This window comes from Exserohilum turcica (genome assembly GCF_000359705.1).
Source record: "Exserohilum turcica Et28A unplaced genomic scaffold SETTUscaffold_1, whole genome shotgun sequence".
Taxonomy (NCBI): domain Eukaryota; kingdom Fungi; phylum Ascomycota; class Dothideomycetes; order Pleosporales; family Pleosporaceae; genus Exserohilum; species Exserohilum turcicum.
Genome location: NW_007359914.1, coordinates 3968874 through 3993237, shown reverse-complemented (window position 1 = coordinate 3993237; position 24364 = coordinate 3968874). Strand labels below are relative to the sequence as shown.

Genomic DNA, 24364 nt, shown 5'->3' with positions numbered 1-24364 from the left:
TTAGCTAGGCACACCTAGCTCGTTATTCGTCTAGCCGTTGTCGCTGACTGCGATCGCCTAGTCGCGTGGGATCTCTGCTTCGTACCAGGCGGATAGATGATATTTGCCAGCAAAGATGAGGAATGGCGGAACTGCCCAGCCAGCTGCGTTAATCGCTGCGATCAGCGTTACCCACCCACGATTGCCTGGCTCAACTGCCTTTGGTCGGCCCCTCCTCTCTGACGCTGTTACGACTAGCTGAGTCGTGATCTTGCCTATCATGAAGCCAGCTTCGTCGAAGTTGTAGACGTCCTCGTCACAGATGCTGTACTTAGCCTTTGTCTGCTCTACAAGCTCAAACTAGCTCTTGATTAGGACTGGATCTTCACATAGAGCTCTCTGCCTATCGTACGCTCGATTGAAACGCGTCGTAAGACTGTCTGTACGCTTGACAAAGTTGGCTGGCCACTTCTGCCTAACCTGGCCAGCGCCGCGCGCAGCCAGCAGCTTATCAGCCATATCGCGCACAGCAGCATACGTGGGCGCATATCCACGTAGATCTAGATCAAGTATATGATCAACTATCACCTCCTCTTCTAGCTTAGTGAGCTTCTTTGAGTTAGGCTGGCAATCGCGTCGAGCAGGTATACCAGCGCGTCGGTGGCGGATTGTTCGTTTAGACACGTTGTAGACAGCAGCAGCGCGACAATTACTTTGTGTTTAATAGAGATTAATAGAAGAAATAGCAAGCTGAATATCTGCTTTATTCAAAGCTAATTGAGTAGCGCTACGTTGAGCCATTGTTCGTTGAGATAGGAGAGGTGCGCAGGTTTGGTGGGGTGCGGCGCTCGCTTGCCTGCGGCGCTCGCTTGCCACATACGTTACTGGTTTGGTTATAACAATTATAGAAAAGATTATCCGTACACTGGCAGCGATTGCCATAAAGACAGCACAAACGGTGCTACTAATGGGCAATGGATCTGCGTCCAAGGAGCACGACAACGATTGTAGGAATGAATTAGGATATTATTTATTAAGTAAGGAAAACGAGAGTCTCAATAAAACATATGGTTTCTTTTCTCTTTTCCCTTTTTCTTGGAGTAGTAGATGACAGAAGCTGGTTGAAATATCTGGGCATACTATGAATATACAATATCAAGCTTGAATCAAGGTAAAAACAAAGAAATGATATACACAAAGTCTTGATAGTAACTGCGATGACAGTGCTGTCAGTGATCAGGGCGTGAAGGTGAGGGTCTCAGTAGGCCAAGCAGAGTTTGGTACTAAAGTGCGACAAGGTTTGTGAAGGAAGATGTAGACGGCAACTTTATTACCAGCGATAAGCAGCCTCCTATCCACCAATGAAGTGTTTTCCTAGCTTTGATAACGGACGACCGACCTGGAAATGTTTTTGTCTCGCTGCTGGTTGGGTGTCTTGATGGCAGCGATACGCAGGGACGAAGACATGTCGCATGGTGGATGCGCTTTGGGGATTTGGCTCAGCCTTGGCCTAGGTACCAGGCACTGTGCACAAGGAGTCCTATACATGGGAATCTCGGTGCAAAATAGCTAGTCATGGAGATGGCTCTGCGTATATCAAATCCAATGCTTGTTTGAATACACTTTATTAAAGTCTCAAAACCGGGGGTTACTCCCCTGTAAGTGGCGGACGGATCACCTGATGTCAGGCACGTGATCACGTGTCTGTTGCATACTTCTTGCTGACATTAACCTTTTTTGTTTCTGTTGAGATACAGGGTTTAGCTTCTTTTTTTCCTATAGGGGAGGGAATGTGATATTATGATAAGGTCATCTCCCCATGCGCCTTGGAAATAGTGAAGACGGGGTTCTTAAAAGGCTGCGAGGATTTGTAGTATATGCTTGGTGCAGGCTTGTTCCAGGGATGCTGGGTATTTTGTTGAGCGGCATCCTTGGAGGCATTGAGGAGCTGGATGAAGATAGACTACGTTGAAGACTTGTGTTACTTGGTCTGGTGAGTATTTGGTTGGACAGTTGGCTGATGCAAGGTTTGGGCGAGGCAGGGCAGGATGGGCAAGCACAAGTCGATGGGGCTGACTAATCAGCACCGACGACCAATCATGCCCTGCAGCCAGCCGAATCTCACCGAACATGTGCACAGCGCTATATTGCATCTTGTGTAGCTGAGCTGTGCACTACAATGTGTGCGCCCACTGTGCAATGCGAACAGCACCATGGAACCACAACGCAATTATTCTACATACTACTATACCCTCACACTTACATATAGCATGACCGCCTTGTTGGCGCCATCTGCTGCGCACACGCATTCATTCACCGCCCTTTCCCGCGCCCACCTATGCATCCACTCTTCTTACCCACCCTTTGCATCCACTACCCACCTTTGACGTCGGCCCAGCGCCACCGCCCGTGGTCGACCGGGCAACAGCCGGCCCCTCGCCTAGCCGCTAGCGCCCACCAGCGCATACTTAAGCCCGCCGTCCCCCCGCCCCTTCCTCGCTCCTTAGCTCTCTTTGCCTTTTGGCTTAGATCAAGTGTAGTATCTGTTCTTTTCAGTTTAATCTCTGAAACGTCACTACGGTGAAATTCAAGATTATTCTTATTTTTGCACCCCGCTGACGGGTCCCTGGGCTTGCTCACACTCGTCGGCACAGTGTCGCTTCTATCCGCACTTCTTGAAGCCGACGCGAATGGTATTTTCATTGAGTCTTCCAGCTTGCTGGTTGCTTGAGGAAGATTGCCATGCTCTGAATTCACGTGATATCAGCTAAAGACAGACACGAAAACACCTTCATTGCCGCCGTGACCGGGTCGTGCGAGGTCCTATCATTGCCATGCCAAGCAGCTGTACTGGATGGAAAGAATCAGGGACCAGTGTGATGCCATAATCATGTCTCCTACGCTATTGCTTTTTGACCGTTTCCAAGACAATATCCTACCTTTGCCCCAAGAGACAAACCAACTTTGAACAAGCCCACCGGAACTGAGGTCATGTGACGAGAAGAGGCTGCATCGAAGCCCTGGATGCGACGCTTAACACTGAAGACTGCAGATCAGGTGCACATGCCGTATACACGTCTCCGCACTGGCCATTTCCTCTCGCGAGTTCTTTCCTGAACTACGGTACAACAGTGCTCACTTCTCCCTTCTGTTCTGAAAGCTCCTTTCGTATTCGCCATGTTTTCTTCCTAATCCTTCTCTAACCATGGTTGCGCAGACCGCTGTCTACTATATAAACACAACTCACCCTCACTTCACACTGCTTCTTCTTCATCCACCACCACTACCAAGTTTTCTTACATTTCTATGAAAGCTCTGCAATCACCCATCACAGGTACACACAAGCAAACGACCCCATGGATACGGTCGCCCCAGGTTGGACCAACGTGAGGCCAGAGGAGGATAGCCAACGCTTCACACAGCGCTCCGCTGAGCGCCGGCAACTCTTTCTGCAACTGAAATCACTCCGCCACCAAACGGATTTACCTTCGATTACATGGGCGTTTTTTTCAGATCGCCGATATCGAGGTAATCCGGGAGGTGGCTCAGAGCCATTTCGCATGGCGACTCTTCGCGAAAGACGAACATTGCCGCATTACAGAAAGAAAGGCGTTGGACACAATTCTACTCTGGTCCCAGAAACAACCGAAAACATACTCGACAGCATCAAGTGCATCGCCGACACACTCGCAACCTAAACGTGTCTCCAACCAACCATCCGCGAATTCTCGTCTTCTCAACGCCAACGTACAAGCCGGATCCAAGCGAACTCGATCTGGACATATAATTGGCGGGCAAGAATACAGTGTTGGCCGACACGATGGCGTTCGGTCAAACTGTAAGAAGCGGGATGGGAACCTTTGCGCGGTCTCGAGGATGGCGGAAATCGACGCCGCCCATATTTACCCATGGTGCGGTGTTGGAGGCCAGAATAAGGAGCGAGTGGCGAACTTCTGGAATACTCTAAAGATGTTCTGGCAAGAAGAACTAGTAGAGAGTTGGCGTAGTAAGTCGGAAACGGAGACAGTGGAGAACATGATCTCCCTCTCAGCCACCTTGCACCGGTTTCACTCCGCTGCCCGATTTGCGCTCCGACCGATACAACTGTCAGACGACAAGACAAAACTCGAACTCGAGTTTCACTGGCTTTTTGTTGAAGAGCGCAATCGCCACGACAAGGTGGATATCATGCACGAACCTTTGTCTTCGGCTGGCCGGCTTTCAGCTGGCGGAGGCTACGGCCCACTCGATCGAATTGATCCTAATAACGACACCATCTACCTTCCACTAGTCAGTGGAACTAGATTTACAATGTCGACCGATGACCCAGTCAAGCGACCCCTCCCCGATTCAGGTCTCTTGACGTTGCAGTGGCACCTTCAACGTGTCCTTGCTATGTCGGGAGCGGCTGAGTGGACGGAGGAGGATTTCGGCGACGACGATAAAGACAACAAAGACGGACAAAGTGTTACACCTTGCGATAACGTGGGAAATTGGCTCCAGAACGTCGAGCCTCTGGAGATTAATCGTCAGAGCCAAATTTCTCAAGAAAGAGATCCGCCAGACAGCGTAAATGATTCGTTTGAATAAACGATATTAAACTCACTATATATACTCAACAGAACATATCGGAGCCCCTCCGCATACGCAAGCCAAACGTCGAGATTTGGGCCTTCCTTCCCCTCTGAGCCCGGATGCGGACCTCTTTGAACGCCCCGACTGCGCGAGCAAGATAACCTTGACGACTTTGCCTCAACCCGGCCGATCACATCTTCGTAATAACAAAGCATGAGAAGTAAACATGGAAGAGAGGGCGAAACGAGAAGTAAGCCATGTCTATGTGTGTAGAAGGTGGTATTACATACTTATAATCGCGGAGGATATTAACGTGCTCTAAGGGTTTGAAGCATTGCGCGACGGCGATGTTTCAGAAAAAAAGGACTGCAACCCATTCGACATGCTGGCTATAGTATGTCTCCCCTCGGCTCGATGGCTCTCTACTAAGCTATGCCACAGTTCCATTCTCGCAGTCAACCGGACTTTCGACCAAACTAGATGGGCGCGAGCGCAAATAGGCATTCGCCCGGCTGTCGCCGCTGGTATTCCCTTCAATAGCTCCTGCTGAGGAAAGAGTGGCTAAGAAGGTCCCGCCTCAAGCACGGAGACGCTTTCTTGACTCGAGGCTGTTTCGTGCCTGGAAACATGCCGTTATAGGAGGGTGAAAGATTTGATGCACAGACATGCGCGAGTCGTCACATGAATGATGTAGGTTCGTTTAGTCAAGGTTGGCTAGCGGGTGTAGGTAAAATGCTCCACGTGTACGAATACTAGAGAACAAGTCTTTTTTGCACATGTTGACATCTCACATCTTTTTTCTTCGAACAGCATCTCAAGAAATTGATCACTAGATCGAAAAAGCCAAAAGCAACCGGACTGACGTTCGTGTACCTGAACTCATCTTATCCACCCACAACCGAACGGATGCTAGATAGCGTAATCCACCAGCTGGTCGAACGCCGAGATTATCTTCTCAGAAGCATCAGGGCATAATGGCGAGAACATGATAAGTATAAGAAGGCTTCCAGCGCGCCCTCGCCGTGGACGTCGACAAACTGAAACTGAATTTTGATTTCCAACGAATAACGAGGGACGTCGATATTGTTGAATTCTGCTGTGGACTAGTTGTCATCGATGAGAAGACCCGTACAGTTCGCTTTGTGCACTACACAGCGAAGGGTTTCCTTGAAGGGATCAAGTTAACGAACCAAATTTTCGAGGCTTTCGAGGCTACATTTATCATGAAACTTTTGCGGCAGTCGACTGATATCAACGCGATCAATGAATTTGATCAAACTTCCATCATGATCTAGATAAGGATATAATGTAACTACTATACCTCACCACGTTCCATTTCCCCTGCATGGATTATACACTAACGTCCTGAAGATCGATCAAAGCCAGCCAGACAACATACTCCTCCTCAACCAAAGAACTCAGTCCATGGCACTACTCACCCCAGCCCGCACATAAAGCGCCTGCAAAATCTGCTCCCCTTCAGGCTTAAACTGCATTCTGCACCCCTCTGCCGGACAAACTACCCTGCAAATATCGCCTCCAAACTCGATGACCGGCGACAGCGTCCGACAACTTGGACACTGCAACTTGGCCTCCAGTATCTCCGGATACATTTGCGCGCGCTTACGCAACCGTTCTTGCACATGCCGCTGATACGCTGCCCGCTCTGCGCTATCCAGCCCACTCTCCCACCAGTATACATCGTAGAAGCAAGCGTCAATACGTGTGGTCATCCCATTGTCCCGCCTGTATAATGAAGTGAGAGAGTGCGAGTCCTCGACGCTGAAGCGCCCACCATCACCCCAATTCTTTCCCCACGAATTCACAAACGTCAATGACTGCGGCGCACAGCCGACCAGTGCGACAGCATGGCCGCCGGCCGCTTTCAAGTCGCGATAGGGCTTCATTATCTCGCGCGAGAGGACGTCACGACATGAAGCTGCAGAGCCACCAAAATGGCGGCCGAAAGCGTCCCAGCCGGGCTGGGGGAGATGAAATGTTGAAAGGATGAAGCGGCGGCGCAGGACGGCCTGGCGCGCGGCGTCCTCATCCACCTTGTCGAAGCGCAGCGGTGGGTACCATTTTATGGCTGTCCTAAGCACCTCTTCGGTGTTCCAACCCCGATCGCGTGCTCGAAATTCATTAAGAATGCGGTTGCGGATCTGCTCGATGGTCGGGTAGCTGTTTGTTCGGCCAACGATGCGGAGCAGGGCAGAGTGTAGAACGAAAGCTGCGGCATGTGCGTAGCAGACTCCAGCGTTGCCCTGGTCGGACGGGTTACTGCAGTTGCGGACATTCTCGTCATCGACGTACTTGTCCATGTCGATGCGGCCGAGGATATCGAGCACGGTTTCGGCCGAGCCAAAGCGAGCGGTCAGTAGCATAGAGCAGAACTCGTCGAGCGCGGCCGCGCTGTTGACCGTGGCATAGAGAGCGGCCTCACCTGCCGAGGGAATCTTCCAGCCTAGAGTTGCGAGCACGGGGATCGGGTGCTTCAGGCAGGAGACCTGATGCGCCATGTTAAAGAGCACCCGTTGCCCGTCGTTCCAGTCGCTCACGGCGTTGTAGTGAAGATGGCGCTGGAAATTGGTTGCGGGATTACTGGTTAGGTACACTGTTGCGATGACCACGTTCTCTTTCTTCAATTCCTCGGCAATGGGTAGAGGGTCGCCGTCGGTCGATACACCGTCGGATAAGAGGACCAGTATACGGTTCTCTATATTCTTGTACGTTTGAATACTTCCAACGACTGCCTAAGAGACTCCTGCATCGGTGTTCTTCCGTATACGTGCTTGCGGAGCTTGTCGAGCAAGGTGTTCGGCTCCATATTCTGGCTGTCGCTATTGTTGCCAGCCGTTTGTTTACTCTGGTCCTTCTGCTGGAGCTTTTGGAGCAACTTAATCACTTTTTCCATCTTACGCAGCTTCAGTTTTCCAAAGTCTTGCAGCCATTCTTTGCAGATGCGGCGAGCGAGTTGTATGGCTTCCGATCTGTCGACCACCTTGTCCTCTATGTACCCTCTAACGGCCTTTCCAAAGCAGCAACTAGCAGATGCTGCACTTTCTGTCCTAGACGGAAAGCCTGTGAGGAATTTGTGAGACAATTCCATTGCGTTTTCTCCCTTTTCCAGAGCCCATTGCAATTCTTCGACCTCATCCAGAGGAGGAATAGCCTCGACAAACTCCTGGATCTTCTCCGGATGTAGCCCCAAATGTACATACACCATCCTCGCCTCATCATCCATCAACTTCGTACGAATATACCTTGAGATATGCTTCAGCCCCTTCTCATTCGCGATCCGAATCAACAGGTCATGCCCAGACTTCCCCTCATCCTTCTCCTCACCGACAAGCGCCTCGACAACGGCGCAAAGATCCACAACCGCAGCCTCTTCCTCGAGTAGCCCGAACGCGCCTACGAACATAAGTGCGCTAGATTCATGGCTCTGCTCGGCCTGCGCAAGATTAGGCGCTGCTGAGAGGATAGCATGGAAGCGGTCCGTGGCGGGTTGGTGGTTGTCGCGGCCGATCTCGAGCGCAGAGCGCATAGAGCCGGAGACGTCGAGCAGGCAGCCGACGATCGTGGTTGGTGATTGGTCCGGCATTATTTCGAGCTTCGAGGGCCCGGGTTTTGGAGTGATTCCACAATCAGTTAGGATAAAAACGTGGGAGTGTTTTATGAAGTGAAGGTAGGGCGAGGTTTTCTTGCCATGGAAGATAATATCTTAGCACGGAGTGGGAGCATATAGATACCAAAAGAGTCCATAGAATATAGGCAGCAGTGGCAAGGCTGTGTCACTGGGAACACCACAGTATTCCCAAGAACCTCTGAATGAAAACTCATTGCGGATATTTGCTTTACTCGCACGGGTTACCCGAGAGCGTCCATATGTACATGAAATTAACGACGGCATTCTCTACGTATATTGTTGGGTATAGATCGCGTTAAGTGCGCTTTGCCTTCTCTCGAGTTAGAATCACTGATAAAACAAAAAACAAAAACTCATTCTAGCCAGGACTTCCATCTACTTTGAATACGAATCCTCTTCGGCTATACATAAGTACCTTCCTTATCTTAGGTAATTAGAGAGAACATCGACTCTCTACGACACTCTTAACAATTCTTACATGATAGATAAGAACCGTTTAGGATGTCTAGAGTAAGATCTTGGGTAAGTGCTAGTACCTAAGGCTGACGCGAACGCTTTTCTTATTGAGTCTTCCAGCTTGCTTGTTGCTTGAGGAAAATTGCCACGCTCTGAATGCTTCTGATGTTGTGTACTGCCACGGTAGCGGCGTATCCTAGTCAATCTCACGGAAAATCATCTTACTATGAACAAACGTTTCCAGGGTCTTCCTGAACGCGTCAGCTTCGCTATACATGCCACCTGGTGATCTGTCTACTGCTGACAGTAAATTAAATGCTACTACACACGGCGTATCCTTAACTTAGCCTTACCACAACTACATCTTCCTCATCTCTTCTGATATACTTATAGATCCATTCTACTATAACCTCTCGCTTCTATCCGGCTGATTTCCTGCCACTGACATAGCCTGTACTTCAAGCGGCCTTCTTGGCCACGGTGCTTACAACATGGGAGTTGGTGCTTACCCATAGCCCAGCCGCCTTACGTGAGACGATGATCCTTATACCTGATGCCGTGCAGCCAGGCATTGCCGAAGCTCAAGGCCGACCGCCAAATGGCTTTTGGTGTCTTTGTTGGGACCGTTGGATAGAATGCAAGAATACAATCAACACGGCAGACGCGTATCACGATTGCTGGCAGAAAAGAACGAACATCATTTACTCGCTCAATACAAAAGGCGGAATAGAAGACCGTTTCTACTTCCAGGGGTAGGGTTCCCAGCGCGGTCTGTAAATAGGTGGACGCGCGTCTTAATAAGCTACTACATGCACTGTATCACAGTAACGTTGATAGAAACTCACACTAGCGGAGAATCGATGCAGTGTTTGATCGAGCTCATGTTTTACATATAGATGAAATTTCAGGGCTGTAACCTGACATGATTGATAGCTCATGTCACAATTGATAGTTGACGCCAAACCTTATCAAAGTGCTGACAAAAATTGCTTACCTCCTGACGAGAACACTTCGTTCTCCAGGGAAAGATTCGCTTCGCTGTAGTTTGACGCATCTGTTAGCCTTGATGTTTTGGTAGCAGCACCAAGTTTACCGCGCAAAGACAAGGACTGGCTAGAAGTCTGTTGTTTTGGAGAGCACTCGGATGATCTAACACTTGTTGTGCGGTATAATACAATTTAGCATACATATAGAGTAAGTCTTGGGCTAATCAATGACTAGGGTTATCAAACTCTGAATAGATTTGCGGTGAAAAACATGATGTCACTTTAGAGTTAACACGTGTCTATGGATACTTTTTATATCACTGCCGCGAATATTAAAGTTCTCCCGTCCCGTAATGATCGTACTTTTTGTATTTACACAGTAACGAACTCACAGCAAGAGCACGTCGAAAAGGAACAACCATTTGTATATATCTTTATTTACAATAACTGCTATTAATTTGAGAGTAAGTACATATAGAATGCATACAAGAACCCCAGCTAACACTGTAGTTGCCAAGACCATGCAGCTATCACAGCTCGTATTCGTCATCGCCGCACTCGCTCCATTAGTTACCGCTGATGCCTATTGTTACTATAATACAGCTAACAGCGATGATGCTTGTTGCGGCTCACCGGACTCTCCATGCGCTCCATACCGGAATGGTTTAGAACTTGTGCAAAGCGCATCGAGTTGTCCGCCAAACACCCCAGGTTGTTAGAGGAGAGAATCTCCCTGGCATTGATTGCAGTTATACTGTTACTGAGGCAAGGTTGAAGGATCTGTATCTATGAGACTGCCCACCACCACGACCGAGACTGTTTATTACCCCAGAGGCTTCTCACCACCACAGAAGCTGCCCACCACCGCACCGGATTCGCTACCAACGCGCTACCTACCTACTACTTGTTGTAGCAGAGTGAATCACTCTTAGAAATGATTTTGGGGAATATAAGAGAAGTAATAATAGCATTGAAAATTATATTCAAATCCTTCAAGTTTGAATACTACAATCGAGATTTTTGGAAGTGCTCTCATAAATATGCCTGTAGATAGATTGATCACTCTCTACTATAAGATTTACAAATGTTGTGCTTAGGCCTAGGCCTCCGACCGACGAAGTAGGCAATATCACCCTTTCTAAGCGCGCTAGGGCTGCTTAGACGGCAGAGCTTTCGCAGACAAGATATCAAGAAGGTAAAAGAAGAATCGCCTGCTATTGCATGATAATCTAATATCTAATCATTAGTCACATATGCACGTAAGAGTACACTGTTTGTTTCCATTTTCATCATATCCCTAGTAATTGTCAGATAGAATTATCACGTATAGACTTGTACTATACTTACACAGGCACCATCCAAGCAATGGTTTGAGTCTGATCCGTCTCTACAAACGCCTCCACCAAGAGAACAATACCTCCACTCGTCTACGCATGTCTGCAGCCGTTAGCTATAACTTTCTTCAGCCTAATTAGTAGATATTATGTAACACCCTCGCATGATGTAGCCACGCCGCATTTAGTACCAGCCGCTACAGCTGGCGTCATAATGCCAACCACAATCGTGGTAATGGAGATAATAGGGGCCTTCATCTTTAGTTTTATTCTGGTATTGTCTATAGAGTAAGAATGATAGTATATATAAAGTGGAGATAGTTACAGTATCTTCTCATGAGCAAAGGACGTGTTATGTAGTCTGTGATAGCGACGATCAAAATAGTAGTAGTTAGATAGTCAATGCGCAACCCCTTAAGAGGGCACCTGTTTAGGCCGTCGGATCCGGCAACAATCAGAGAGATGCACATGTCGTTCTCCTTCAGATAGATCTAGTGCTGATTTGACCACTGACAGTGCTGCTTGTATTGCTTTTAATTAAGGACAGGGATACAGCATTAGCGCTTACTTCAATTAGTTTTTACCCTTATTCGTTTTATGAGTGATTTTGACGTGCGGATGCAGTGGCTTTCACAACGTAGTTGAGTACATAATTTAGAATCGTGGTGAGGTACTATACCTGTTATATTCTCTATATATAATTATGTACATTGCGTACTTCATTTGTTGTATCCATTTGTGTACCTGGCTGGTAATAGGAGCCTGTCCAAGTTTGTCGATGTATTATCAGAAGTGATACCCATCCTCCTTCTCGCAAAAACATAAAATCATATAACTATAACGTGACGGATAAGCGATGTAAGGGGCTCGACCCCGGAGGGTAGTCTTAAGCTCGGGAGCACGATCGGACAGGCCAAGGTAACAAGATTGTATTCGATAGAGAGCTAAGCTCTCGGCTACGTAGCTATCTATATACAATGCTGGTTGCTAGGGTAACAATCGGGCTAGGCAGGTGGAGTAAACGAGGTCGTAGACGAGTATGGGAGGCGAAAGGCGTTTAGCCCGTTACAAGCGAGTCGGTCAGACAAGCGAGTCGGTCACCCTACCAACTTTGATCACCTACCACACCTTTGCGTACAATGCCTCCAAGCCACGCTTCTTAGTTAATCTCTCACGAGGCAGATATTCAGCTTGCTCTCTCTTCTTTAGATAGAAACTAAATCTAAAGTACCTAACGCGCTGCTATAGCCTTTAATATTCTAAAATCAACACTAATTAACTAACGCGCTAGGAAGCGCGCGCAACGCGATTGCTAGCTTAACTTAAAGAAGCTTACTAAGCTAGAAGAGGAGGTACTGTGTTCCACTAGTAAGCTGCGCACCCCAGTAAGCTGCGCACCCCACCTAACTTGACGCGACTCTCTACGCGATAGCTCTACAACAACATAAGATAATAGAATACAATCTTGTACATAGCTAGTCTATTACTATCTACATTAAGTCCTAGTGTGTCCTTAGATATGGCACTTCGTACACGTTAGTGGTGCGCGCTAACGTCCCTAAGTAGCCTAAGCTTATTCTACCTCCGCGACCACCCTTTCTGCCTCTATAGCGAGCTACTAGCCTTGCTAGGCCTATAGCGCTCCTCCACGAGCTATATATTGACGTCGCTAGTCTCTCCTACGTCGCTGGCGCTGACTAGCTGTACGAAGCTTCCTATTCTCCTCTGCAAGTATAGTCGCTGAGTTCATCGCAAGCTAACAACCTTTAACAAGCTGGCGTATAGCTTGGCTTATTAGGCTCTACGACTAGCGGTGAAGGAGGTCCTTTACGTGTTGAGCCTACTTTTTAAGCTACGCTATCGTACGCGGTGTCTCTGCGGTCCATACGACGTTGTTGTCTACTGTTGTCCCTGGTAGAGACGGCGTACGGACGACAGTGAGCGACGATAGGACGCGTTCTAGACAGGGAGGGATAAGCCCTATCGCCTGGAAGCCTGCCTGGATGTTCTGCTGCGTAAGTACTGCTGGCCGGATCCGTGTATAGGCGGTAAGGAAGTCTATCTTGTCAATATGGTAGACGCCTTGGCGAGCTAGCTCCTGGATCTCGTGACCGTACGCTCGCTTGAGCGGGGAAAAGCAGCCCACATTAAGTGGCTGGAGCAGGTGGGAGGTATGGGCTGGCATACAGAGAGTGATGATCTTGTTCTCTGTGCAGTACTGGTCGAACTCAGGCGTGGCGTGGCTGCTATGGCCATCTAGGATAAGAAGCCGGTAGACTCCATGCGTACGAGGCGCTGTATATCTATTAAAGTGCTTTACCCACTCTACGCCGAGCTCATCTGTCGTCCAGCCGTTGTCTGATACAGCGAGCACCCAGTCTATAGGGATGTGGTGGTACCAGCTAGCCTGGTGCTGCTTACCAGACAGGATCACGAACGGTGGAAGACACCAGCCAGACGCGTTGATACACTCGATTGTCGTGACCCAGTCTCTGTTCCCTAGTTGTACTGTGGCTGCCCGATCTATAGTGTTAGAGCTAGTGACCACCTTGGACGTCGCTGCGACGCCTATCATAAAGCCAGTCTCATCAAAGTTGTACGTGTCTGTGTCTAGTATCCCATAGGCCTGGCGCGTCTCCTCTACTAGGTTGAACCACGCTGAGATTGCGACAGGATCCTCACAGAGAGCGCGCTGGCTATAGACCTTCCTGTTCCACTTAGTCTGAAGCTCAGACTGGCTGTTGACAAAGCGCGACATCCAGTTCTTGCCTACAGGTGGAGGAGGTGGATCTTGGCCGCGGGCTGCGAGTAGAGCGTCTGCCATGCGTCGTACATTAATTATATAGGGTGGAAAGCCTCGTTAATTAAGGTCTAGGATCCACTACACGAGAGACTGCTCTTTAGTAGTTGATAGCTTTTAGTTGACAGAGACTATCTCTGATCGCGGGTGGACACCACAGAGACGCGTCTAGAGAGTAGATTCTAGTACGTCATACGCTCTCGCGAGGGCTTAGATTAATTAGCATGGTTTATTCTAATAGGAGACCATCGCGAGACTTAGTCTACCTTCACGAGATGTCACCTTAGGCCGTGGTTGTTGAGTCATGGTCGTTGGCGCAGATAGAGTTGTGAGGATTTGGTGGGGTGCGCAGCTTACTGGGGTGCGCAGCTTACTAGTGGAACACAGTAATAGTTAGTTATAGTTATACTTAATCTTAACTTACGTGGATTTGCGCCCACGTACGCCGCTATACGCGATATGGCTAATAAGCTGCTAGCTGCGCGCGGCGCTGGCTAGGTTAGGCAGAAGTGGCTAGCTAACTTTGTCAAGCGTACAGACAGTCTTACGACGCGTTTTAATCGAGCGTACGATAGGTAGAGAGCTCTATGTGAAGATCTAGTCCTAATTAAGAGCTAGTTTAAGCTTGTAGAGCAGACAAAGGCTAAGTACGGCATCTATAACGAGGACGTCTACAACTTCGACGAAGCTAGCTTTATAATAGGCAAGATCGCAACTTAGCTAGTTGTAACAGCGTTAGAGAGAAGAGGCCGGCTAAAGGTAGTTAAGCTAGGCAATCGTGGGTAGGTGACGCTAATCGCAGCGATTAACGCAGCTAGCTAGGCAGTTCCACCATTCCTTATCTTCGCTAGCAAATATTATCTATCTGCCTAGTACGAGGAAGCAGAGATCCCACGCGACTAGGCGATCGCAGTTAGCGACAACGGCTGGACGAACAACGAGCTAGGTGTTGCCTAGCTAAAGCACTTTGATGCTCACACAAAGACTCGCGTTGTTGGCATACGTCGTCTGCTTGTTCTTGATAGCTATAAGAGCCACTAGTCTCTTGAGTTTCAAGAGCTTTGCAAGGAGAATAATATCTACACGCTCTGTATGCCGCTACATTCCTCTCACCTACTTCAACCTCTTGACGTTGGCTGCTTCTCGCCGTTAAAGCGCGCGTATAGCCGTGAGGTAGAGAGCCTGATACGTAACTACATCAACCACATTACTAAGCTTGAGTTTCTGCTAGCGTTTAAGACAGCGTTTGATCGATCTTTCACGCCAGCTAATATCCGCTTAGCCTTTTAAGGCGCAGGCCTTGTTCCTCTCTAGCTAGACGCTGTTCTATCAAAGCTGGACATAAAGCTGCGCACGCCTACTACTCTAGTAGCTGCTGTCGCAGAGGCTCTCTAGCAGGCTCGTACCCCAAGTAACGCACGCGAGTTTGAAGCTCAATTAACGCTAATACGTGATCAGGTTTAGCGGTATAAGAGCTCTTCGCTAGCATTAATTATTGTAGCAATTAACTAGCTTAAGAAGGGGGCTAAGGTTATAATGCTCTTAGCTAAGCTAATGCGCGATTAGATCACTAGCCTTAAAAGGGCTAACGAGGCAGCAATAAAGCGTAGGCAGCGTAAAAGGAAGCGGATATAGAAGCAAGGAGTGCTAACAAAGGGAGCTGGAGAGGATCTACTCGCTTAGCGCGAGGCTGATCAGCAGATTGCTTATAAAGAGCGTCAGGGAGGAGAGCGATCAGGTGTCAGCCGCCAGGCTCTAGCGCGCTGTAGTAGGTGCAGAGAGACTGGCCATAACTTACGTACATGCAAGAAAGATAGTCTAGATAGTAATTAATCTATTGCGTTAATATCTACCAAAACTAATATAATATGGTGGAGCTATACGCTTATAGAAGTGCGCAAAGTTAGTGAGGTGACCGACTCGCTTGTCTGACCGACTCGCTTATCTATCACGTTATACATGGCTTGTAAGGGACTACCCTCTATAGAGTGAATACTTAGGTGTAAACAGGATTGTATTCAATAACAAGCTATTTACTACTGCTTGAGCGTTGTAACATCATCTAGTTACAGTAACGTCGTTCCTATTGCTGAGCGCTTAGTGAGCAAAGCCTTGGTATTCGTAAACGCCAAGTGCCTAGCCTACCTGTTACATTGCCTTTCTTTCCGTAAGTTTCTGTCTTACGTTATATCTTAGTATCTATCGAATGTGGACACCTGTTTGGACACATAATATATTATTAATCAAGGCGGCTATGGCTATATAAAACTACGTTTGCCTGTGATTTAAAATATAAGAACATAGTGCCGCAAAAAAACTCTTCTCAAACTATCTCGCGCCAACTATTTAAAGACTATTGGTTGATTACTACCATTGCAGTAAGGCATATTTTCCAACCAAGTGAATAAGTGTAGCTAAGATTAAGTATTAGCAACTATGCACCTATCACAGATCCTGTTCGCGGTCTTCGCACTAGCCCCACTAGCCACGGCGCAGCGAGCTTGTGCATACATCAAGGGAGATGGATATTACAGGGTCTGTTGCCAAAAAAATGAGGTTGACGGGAAGTTCACGTGCCCGGAAACGTATCTGGGACTTCAACGAAAACCGGGTACCGGTACGGACCTTTGTTCAGCTGGGAATGACCTTTGCACGTAGGCGTAGAGTAGCACTATAAAGAGTAGAAATAGAAAGAATATGTCAAGGAGCATGTGAGCCTTGAGAAAATAAAATTACTTTATCCCAATTGATGGAAAGGATTTTTATGATCGACACGACTCTATACACAAGAGCAAGGATCTCTGCGGGCCGCCGAGTTGCAATGTACAATGTCATTAGAGACACCTACGACTGCACCATCTTTCTATCTCATGCTCATTACCCCCAGTTACATGACTTTGTGAGAAAAGGATAGTATAGCCTCAAGATGATACTTGGCGCCCCAAGGCCGCAGCCACGGCCGCCATGTCGAACTATCGCTCGGTTTTCTTGACCGCGCAGCTTATTTTTGAGAACCTGGCTCCACCTTCTTCGTAAACGCAATTGAAAAGCTTGTAAATGTTTACGACACGTACAAAAAGTAAGCAGGGACCATGAGTCCACGATAAAAGTAGCAGTCAGTGGATCTGAGAGTATATTTGCATGAGAATGCGGAGCGTATCTTCCGCAATGATGCATTGATAAGACGACTCAGAAGTTCAATAGAATCCCTGAGCCAAATCTTCTACAGTCAGCGGTATTGATAGTTCCCAACGTTGCATCACTGTGAACATCACTGTGAAGTGATGCTGTTGTTCGTCCATTCCTGGTATAGCGCAATGCCAAGCGTCCGCGTTGCGCTATCCAGCACTCAACACCAACCTCCCCCTCCCATCTCCATCTACAACCAACCCGACTCCCTCACCTCCATCACGCGATTTCGACCTCCACCCGCATCTCCATTCATCTTCATCCATCTCCCCAACCCCGTCCCTTCGGATGCGCACGCGGTTGCAGTCCATCGTCAGCCGCTGAACCGCCCGATTACCTGCCTGGCGCCTTGCCCCAGTACGCCATCCTTACTGCAAGGCCTTTGACACAGCTGATCGGTTTCGCGCCACACGCGCTCCGATCTGCGCATCTTCGGGGCGATACTCAAGCAAGGCACAGGCAGTAAAAAAGGCGGGCTTAGTGGTCCACGATTTGGCGACTGCTGCTGCTGTGGTGATAGAGTCAGGGCTGCTCTTTGCGACCGACGCGAAAGCCCGGGTGGGTGGGTTGCCTTTGCTGCATATCGCCTGCTTCGTTGCAAGGGGGCATATAGTGTCAGGTAAATATTTGCTATAGAAAGAACTAATGAACAATGGTACAAAATCTCGTTCGCAACGATGGCGTCTCCGCGTTGGCGTATTCTATAAATGATGCATCTGTATTATGGCCATGTTCTTTGAAGATTCTCTACTCGGACGCACAGTTTGTCGTGTCTCTCGGACACTCCATTTCCAGCCATGGGATTGACGACAAGCAACTTATTACCTTTCGCTATGAAGGCGACAATCTTATGCCCGGCAAGACGTCGCTCGAGAATGTCGCTGTTTCTCTCCCTGATGGATCGCTGGATAGCATCGCACGACATGGGCAACCTCGCCCCCGGACGCTGTCGCTGATGCTCAAAGCACCCTGTTCTGTATGGTACCCGCACAGTTTTGGCAATCGAGTGTCCAGCCTCCCTACTGGTTTCCACGAGCTCTTGACCCTAGCTAGAGCCACAGAAGTACGCATCGTGTTTGATATAAATTGGCTTGGGAAGAACAATCTCGCCCGGCTCCAGAGCGCCGTTAAGGGCTCTAGGCAGCTCACTGGGGTTCCGGTTATCCCTCAGTTCGCACGTTTGTATCAAAAGGCCGACTGGTCAATTCTCAACTCCATTCTGGATGTCAAGTCTGAAGCTCATCTTCCTACTGAAGACTTGACATCCGAAGCTGTACCTTCTATCGAGGATGCGGTAGCTGAAGCCCCTCCTTTTGAAGATGCGTTACATGACGCTCCACCTTCATATGCCCATGTGTCGGGCAAGCGTCCAAGAGACGGTAAGTCTTCTAGTCGGACAACGCCAACATTTTACTTAATGCACATTGCCTAGCTCGCACCAGCTTGACACCTGACTCTCCTCTACCGAAGCGCCTTCTCCAAGATCACACACAAGCGTCCTCGCCAACAGAGCGCGCCAAGTCCATAGCTTCTTCCACCTCGACCGTTCAAGTGGACGTTTTCCAAGACATTGTCACATCCGCCGTTAAAAAAGCGCTCCCAGATCTACTACGCGCCCAGCTTCCCAGCCTGGTGCAAGAACTGCTTCCAGGAATGCTTGCTGGCTCCTCGCCGTCGCCGTCTTCATCACCAAGATCACATTCCAGCCAAACCGCGAGCGCACGCCCGCAACATGATCGAGCTCCAAACTACAAACCCACACCCGCGGCAGTCATGAGAGCTGCTATCAGCACCTGTACCGAGACGCACCTCCAAAGACTCTTGACCGATACTCTCAATGAAGCCTCCAACCAAACCTCTGAGCTTCACAACTCGGCTAGCGTAGAATTTGAAGATTACCTCGCCGACACCAGGCTTGAATTCGCAGCGCTCAAAGAGGACCACATGGCCGCCTTCGACGACAATTGCAACGAAAAGTTGGCCGAGTTTAGAGAGCGACTGTTAGAAGAGAAAGAGGAGACACACATGGAGGTCAAGGCACACGCTGATGAGGTGGTGCTTAAGGCTTGGGACAGGCTGAATATGGTGCGGTGTCGATGCAAGTGTCTGTGTGGTCCGAGGGACAGGCAGAGAAACGTGGAGCGAGGGCGAAGGGCAATGTCTCTGCCTCTTTGAGCGACGAGGAGGCTGCGGATAGCGCCACACCGACTCCTCACTCCATCTCAGAAACACGTCTCTCGTATATATGAGCCTGGAGATGCCTATAAATCTCATTCAATCCATGATATAAAAAAATGTCATAACGCCGAAGGAGGCGAAGAGGCTTAGAAACTTCAAATTGGTCTCTGCATAATATCAAGTGAATAGCAACATGGGATCCTTATTCTGCAGTGTCGAATATACTCTACTCAAGATCCCACGACCCAGCTTCCACATATTCGCTTTAGGAGCATTGCCCCAATCTCCGCAAGCACGGTTCTACAGCTCTCCAACAGCATTTCTCTCCTTCCATTCCGCTGCAACCTCTGCATACGTACACCACTGCACGACGCCCTGGGCCTCCAAGCCCTTCAGCCACTTGACCACCCTCTCGACCATACCAATCACATGCGCCATGCCACTCGTATCTGGATGTAGCACAAGCGGGAAAACCACCGCATCATCCTCATCCCGCCCCCTACCCCCTTCCTCCATCTCGCTCCGAATCCAGTCAAACTTATCCTTCCACATGTTCTCAACCACGCGCACATCGACATAGCCCTGCGAGTTTGGCGTGTTGGGGTAGAACTGCAGGGGCGTCATATCCTCTGCATACCAATTCGCGGGTATCTCCACGAGCGTCTTGGGGGTCGGCGGCGCAGGCGCAGGCAGCGGCTTCATCCAGTCCTTTGCGGAGGCAAGGGCGCCGTAGTCCGGGGCGTGGATGGGCGGCAGCTTGGGTAGGAAGTAGGGTTTGCTGTCGTGGTGCGCGAGGCTCGAGTCGTAGAGGAACCCGTATTCTTCGAGCAGGTCAATGGTGTTTTCGCGGAGCTGGTATAGCGGTGCGCGGTAGCCCAAGGGCCGCTTGCCGAGCAGCTCTTGGTACAGCGTTATGCAGTGTTCGAAGACTTCGCGCTCTTGGGAGAGGCTGAGCTGCGGCGCGCCTTCGTGGCAGTAGCCGTGCAGCCCGATTTCCGCGCCGCTGTCTTTGATGGCGGCGAATTCTTGCGGGAAGCTTTCGGCGCTGTGCATGGGTACGAACCATGTTGTCTTGGTGGTGATGCCGTGTTTGGCGAAGAGCTTGAGCAGTCGTGGGACGCCCACGTAGGCACTGAAGAAGCCGGAGCTGTAGTCTGCGAGGTTATTGGATGGGTTCTGCCCGGTCCCCAGCCAGCCGGATACAGCGTCGAAATCGACGGAGAGGAGGACTTTGATCTTGGGCTTGGGGCTACCATTGGAGGGAGAGCTCAGTGACGAAATTATCGCATCAGATGTAGTCGAGGGATCCACCGTGGTTAAAGAGACGCCTTGAGTAGCGGTGCCAAACTTCTCTTCAACAGTATTTGTAGAAGGCGACTCGGGCTCAACGGTAGCAATCTCTTGTGCCTTGCGAATCTCATCTTCAGACCACACAATACGGCCTTCCATACCGCCATCCACCGAGATACACTGGCCCGAGATATGCCCTGCGGCGCGGTGACTAGCCAGGAAAGCCACGGCCCTCGCGACATCTGTTGGCTGTGCAATCTTGCGCAACGGAACGCTGCAAATCGTCAGCATACATGGCTCTGATACAAAACCCGGTTCTTCCTGTAAAAACGAATGCACATACGTAGCCTTGGCCTCCCTCCACATCTCACTCGCAACATCCAGCCTTCCGGCAATTAACTTGGTATCAACCCAGCCCGGGGCGACGGCATTAATCCTCGCGCTGGCACTCAGTCTCACAATCTCATTCTTGACCGTCTTCACAAGCCCATACTGCAGACCCGCCTTGCCACTCGCATACTCGACGTGGCCCGCCTGCCCGAACACGCCACACTCTGATCCCGTCACCACGATACTCACATTGGGCACTTGGGTGCCCATCTCGGCCTGGAATCTTTCCACTGACTTGAGAAAGTGCTTGATGGTGAGAAAGGTGCCGCGCACGTTGACCGCATAGGTGCGGTCCCACAGGCTGCTGGGCATGTCCCAGATGGGGTAGCTGCACGATTCATCTGTGATGCCTGCATTGGCGCAGAGGATGCTGATGGGTTGTGAAAAGTGGGAGATGGCGGCTGCGATGGAGTCGTGGATCGAGGCTTCGGAGCTAATGTCGCCTTGGATGCAGTAGAGATTGGGGTTCGTTGACGCAAGGGGGTTGGGGACGAGGTCATGGGCGGTGACTTTGCAGCCTTGTGCTGTGTGGTATTAGCAGAGGGATTCAGATAGAGTGGCACTCGTGTCGGCTCTTGTACACACAGACCAAGGTACCAAGCGTCACTGAACACATACAAGTGCACTAGAGTATCCAACACCACGTCACGTACCTAGAAACTCGGCGACAATGGCACTTCCAATCCCCCCCGCAGCGCCGGTACAAAAAACATGCAACCCTTGAAGCTTGAGAAACGACATGGCATGCCCCCGACCGACAGATCTCTGCCGTTCTCCGTAGAGCTCACGGGATGTATTGGACGCTGCACGTGGGCCATGTAAGTATCATATTATCGCGATCTACACGCGCATCCACTTGTCGCGCATACGTAATGTAGGAACACGATAAGACGCGTTATCAACGAGCGCAGCTTCCTAAGACGGGCAAAAGGGCCAAAAAAAGCCTTGTTACTATCCACGCGATTCATTTCAGCTTGCGCCATGGACTGCCATTTCACGTAATGGTCGGGCCGCCATGCAAGAACCCGCGGCACCTGAGAGCAGCCGTCGGATGCCGAAAGAGGGGTCGCGCGACATTCACAGTTGAAGAAGCCTCTCGTCAGCCCGGCCCGAAAGACACTACAACATGCCAGGAACAGGCCAATTTCTCACCGTTAGGTCGTGTCTATGTAATGCCGTGCCGAGCCCGCGAGCCTCACAGGCGCCGTAGGCCGGCCGAAGATTGTAAAAAGTAAACACAGCGCCGCTCGCCGTCGCCCGACCACCCACCCTACGAACGCCACCGTACCCCCGCTGCGCAGTGCTCACCCACCACCCCGAGCGTTCAAACTGCCAAATGTGGCAGGTTTCGTCATGGCTGTGGATTGCTCAGGGCCGAAGGGCACGCTGCCAGGACAGGCGTGACCAATGGTGTGAATGATGCGGTGCAGGAAATGAGTTGGTGCGGATGAGGCACCACTCCGTGACCAATCGCCCCGGGAGATGTGTAGATGGTATTAGAAGATGCAGCGTCAAAGAATGCAGTGAGCACGGGTAAATTCCTTGTAGATGGACCACATGCGGTGTATCGACTATTATATTCGTATGGCTCCGAGCGAGCCTACCATGGCAGTTGCGCCAAAGCAAGGCGAAACGGTACGCCTTGCTGGCTGCATGGTATAGTCGTAAACTATAGAGTAATGTCCTCGGATCGGTAGTGGTCTGCGACGATGCGGTAGAGGTACGAGGGCGCGTGTCCACCACTACAACAGTTAGCCGGCAGTCGCATCAAACAGTCTTGAGCATACAACGTACAGGTTGGTAATGTAGAGATCGACGAGATCTGCAGGGACATAGTCGTACAGGGGGTTCGCGACATCAACCTTGTCTACAAACTCGCCATCGTCAAACGGTACCACACCCCCCGCGTCGCCGTGCTCAATCAGTTCGTCAATGTCAAACGGGTAGACGGGGCTGAGCTTGTAAACACCACTGAGCACAACCACTGGTGTCTGGTGCTCCTTTGCTGCCATTGCAATCATGTGCGCTCCAGCGGCTGCAACAAGACCGCCATTGGCGAGCACAGTATGTGTGGCGAGTATGACCTTGTTGACACGGGACATGATGGCAAAGACGTGCGAGTCTGGGATGACGTAGACTTGGATACCCGCGTCAGTGAGCGGCTTCCACTTGTCGTCCTCCTCGTCGTCGCCTGGGTTGGCTTCTCGCTTCTTGCCAGTGAGCAGGATGCCATGCGTAGCCGTGTGGTCGTGGGGGTACGTCTCGGCATGTACCACGGTAAACTTTCGTTTTCGCGCGGCAAACAAGAGGAACTTTTGGACCGTTGTCGAGGCCGTGTGGGTGAGGATGATTTCGTTGGCGTGAATGTGCTCGAGCGCGACTTCGGCAATCTGCTTGTCTGATGTCTCCAGCTCATCTTGCAGCTCTCGTATGCCCTCCATGACCTCACCCTTGAGGTCAAGATTCTGACTCCTTTCCATGCCGGCAAGCCGCTCGAGGTTGAGCGCAGTGAGGCTGCCCTTGCCCACCGGCGATGCTTGTCCTGTTGGCGTGCTTGTGGCCGAGGGCGTATCTGCTGGCTGGGAGAAGAGCCCGAACAGCGAGTGCACGAGGGGCGCCGACGATGCAGGCGCGTACGACGTGTGCGAGGTGAGCAGCGGGGGCCGCCTCGAGGGCTCGCTGGCATCAGAGGCATTGTCTGCGTATCCACTCGCCGACATGGGCTCTGCGACGGCATGTCTCAGAGGGCTGAATGTGGATATGCTCGAGCTGAGAGCAGGCCGGTGAAGCGAGTCGTTCTTGTGGTGGGCGTGTGGTGTTGCATGGCCTGGCTCGCTGCCAGTAGGAGTTTGCCCCTCGGCGTGCTCTTCGACGACCTCGCGCACAAGTCCCAGCACGCGCCGTACAATGTTGCCGACTACAACCTCGCGTGGCTGCGCCGACGTCAGCCGCCTGCCGACCTGCTTGATGCGCTCAATGAGCTTGGCAGCGTCTCTCCCTTTGAACTCGCCCACTACGCGCAGGAGCAAGGCCGTCGTGGCAATGGCGCATGGCCGTGAGTTCCGGATCTGCCGTCGCTTGAGAAGCCTATGGGGTGGGGATCAGCTACTGTTGCGCCGTGGGCCCCGGTGAAGCTGAAGCTGAAGCTTACGCAGTGAAGTGCTCGACCGAGGCGTCTACCGGGGTGCTCTTGAGCGATTTGAGGTACGTCGACAGGCCTGGAGCCTGTATCGTGGCGCCCTGCATCCTGGGAGGTTTCTGCCGCAGAGTCGGGCTGGTGTTCTTCAAGATGTGCAACTGAAGGGCGCGCGTATGTGGGGTGGTGGGGTTCGCAGAGGGATGACTGTCCAGGCGCGGCGGCGGCGGTGGTGGTTGTTTTTTTTATTTTTGCTCGTGCAGGCGAAGAGGAAGAGGAAGCGTGTGGGCAGCGGGCGGCAGGCGGCGGGCGCGTGGGCGAATATTGCTTGTTCGAGTCTGCGTGAACCCAAAGTGTGAGTCGTAGCCAAATTGAGCTTTCCGAGTTCCGATTGGGCACGGC

General features: G+C 50.6%; 5 protein-coding genes across 5 annotated transcripts; 2 read left to right on the top strand and 3 right to left on the bottom strand.

The window, feature by feature from the left end:
- Window positions 1-3335: 3335 nt before the first annotated feature.
- SETTUDRAFT_153304 (uncharacterized protein) lies at window positions 3336-4569 on the top strand (the record flags this gene model as incomplete). The annotated part of the gene is made up of 2 exons (XM_008022999.1): window positions 3336-3507; window positions 3581-4569. 2 exons carry the CDS (start codon window positions 3336-3338, stop codon window positions 4567-4569), a joined length of 1161 nt encoding a protein of 386 aa, XP_008021190.1.
- Window positions 4570-5972: 1403 nt separating this feature from the next.
- On the bottom strand, window positions 5973-8158 carry SETTUDRAFT_153303 (uncharacterized protein; the record flags this gene model as incomplete). Its single annotated transcript, XM_008022998.1, has 3 exons — window positions 5973-7268; window positions 7295-7572; window positions 7600-8158. 3 exons carry the CDS (start codon window positions 8156-8158, stop codon window positions 5973-5975), a joined length of 2133 nt encoding a protein of 710 aa, XP_008021189.1.
- Window positions 8159-17221: 9063 nt separating this feature from the next.
- SETTUDRAFT_178575 (uncharacterized protein) lies at window positions 17222-19217 on the top strand (the record flags this gene model as incomplete). The annotated part of the gene is made up of 3 exons (XM_008022997.1): window positions 17222-18347; window positions 18401-19020; window positions 19044-19217. The coding sequence occupies exons 1-3, from the start codon at window positions 17621-17623 to the stop codon at window positions 19215-19217; spliced, it is 1521 nt and encodes a 506-aa protein (XP_008021188.1). The 5' UTR covers window positions 17222-17620.
- Window positions 19218-19446: 229 nt separating this feature from the next.
- SETTUDRAFT_153301 (uncharacterized protein) lies at window positions 19447-21567 on the bottom strand (the record flags this gene model as incomplete). Its single annotated transcript, XM_008022996.1, has 3 exons — window positions 19447-20710; window positions 20780-21350; window positions 21480-21567. 3 exons carry the CDS (start codon window positions 21565-21567, stop codon window positions 19447-19449), a joined length of 1923 nt encoding a protein of 640 aa, XP_008021187.1.
- A 634-nt stretch (window positions 21568-22201) lies between these two features.
- On the bottom strand, window positions 22202-24180 carry SETTUDRAFT_162767 (uncharacterized protein). The gene is made up of 3 exons (XM_008022995.1): window positions 23978-24180; window positions 22621-23913; window positions 22202-22568 (listed from the first exon to the last, which is right to left on the bottom strand). The coding sequence occupies exons 1-3, from the start codon at window positions 24070-24072 to the stop codon at window positions 22496-22498; spliced, it is 1461 nt and encodes a 486-aa protein (XP_008021186.1). The 5' UTR covers window positions 24073-24180; the 3' UTR covers window positions 22202-22495.
- Between the last annotated feature and the right edge of the window lie 184 nt (window positions 24181-24364).

Bases quoted from the DNA above. Each gene is read 5' to 3' on its own strand.
- SETTUDRAFT_162767 (XM_008022995.1), bottom strand. From the start codon at position 24,072: ATGCAGGGCGCCACGATACAGGCTCCAGGCCTGTCGACGTACCTCAAA. The intron at 23,914-23,977 runs GTAAGCTTCAGC...CCCACCCCATAG, and splicing joins TCGGTCGAGCACTTCACTGC to GCTTCTCAAGCGACGGCAGA. The intron at 22,569-22,620 runs GTACGTTGTATG...TAACTGTTGTAG, and splicing joins GATCTCTACATTACCAACCT to TGGTGGACACGCGCCCTCGT.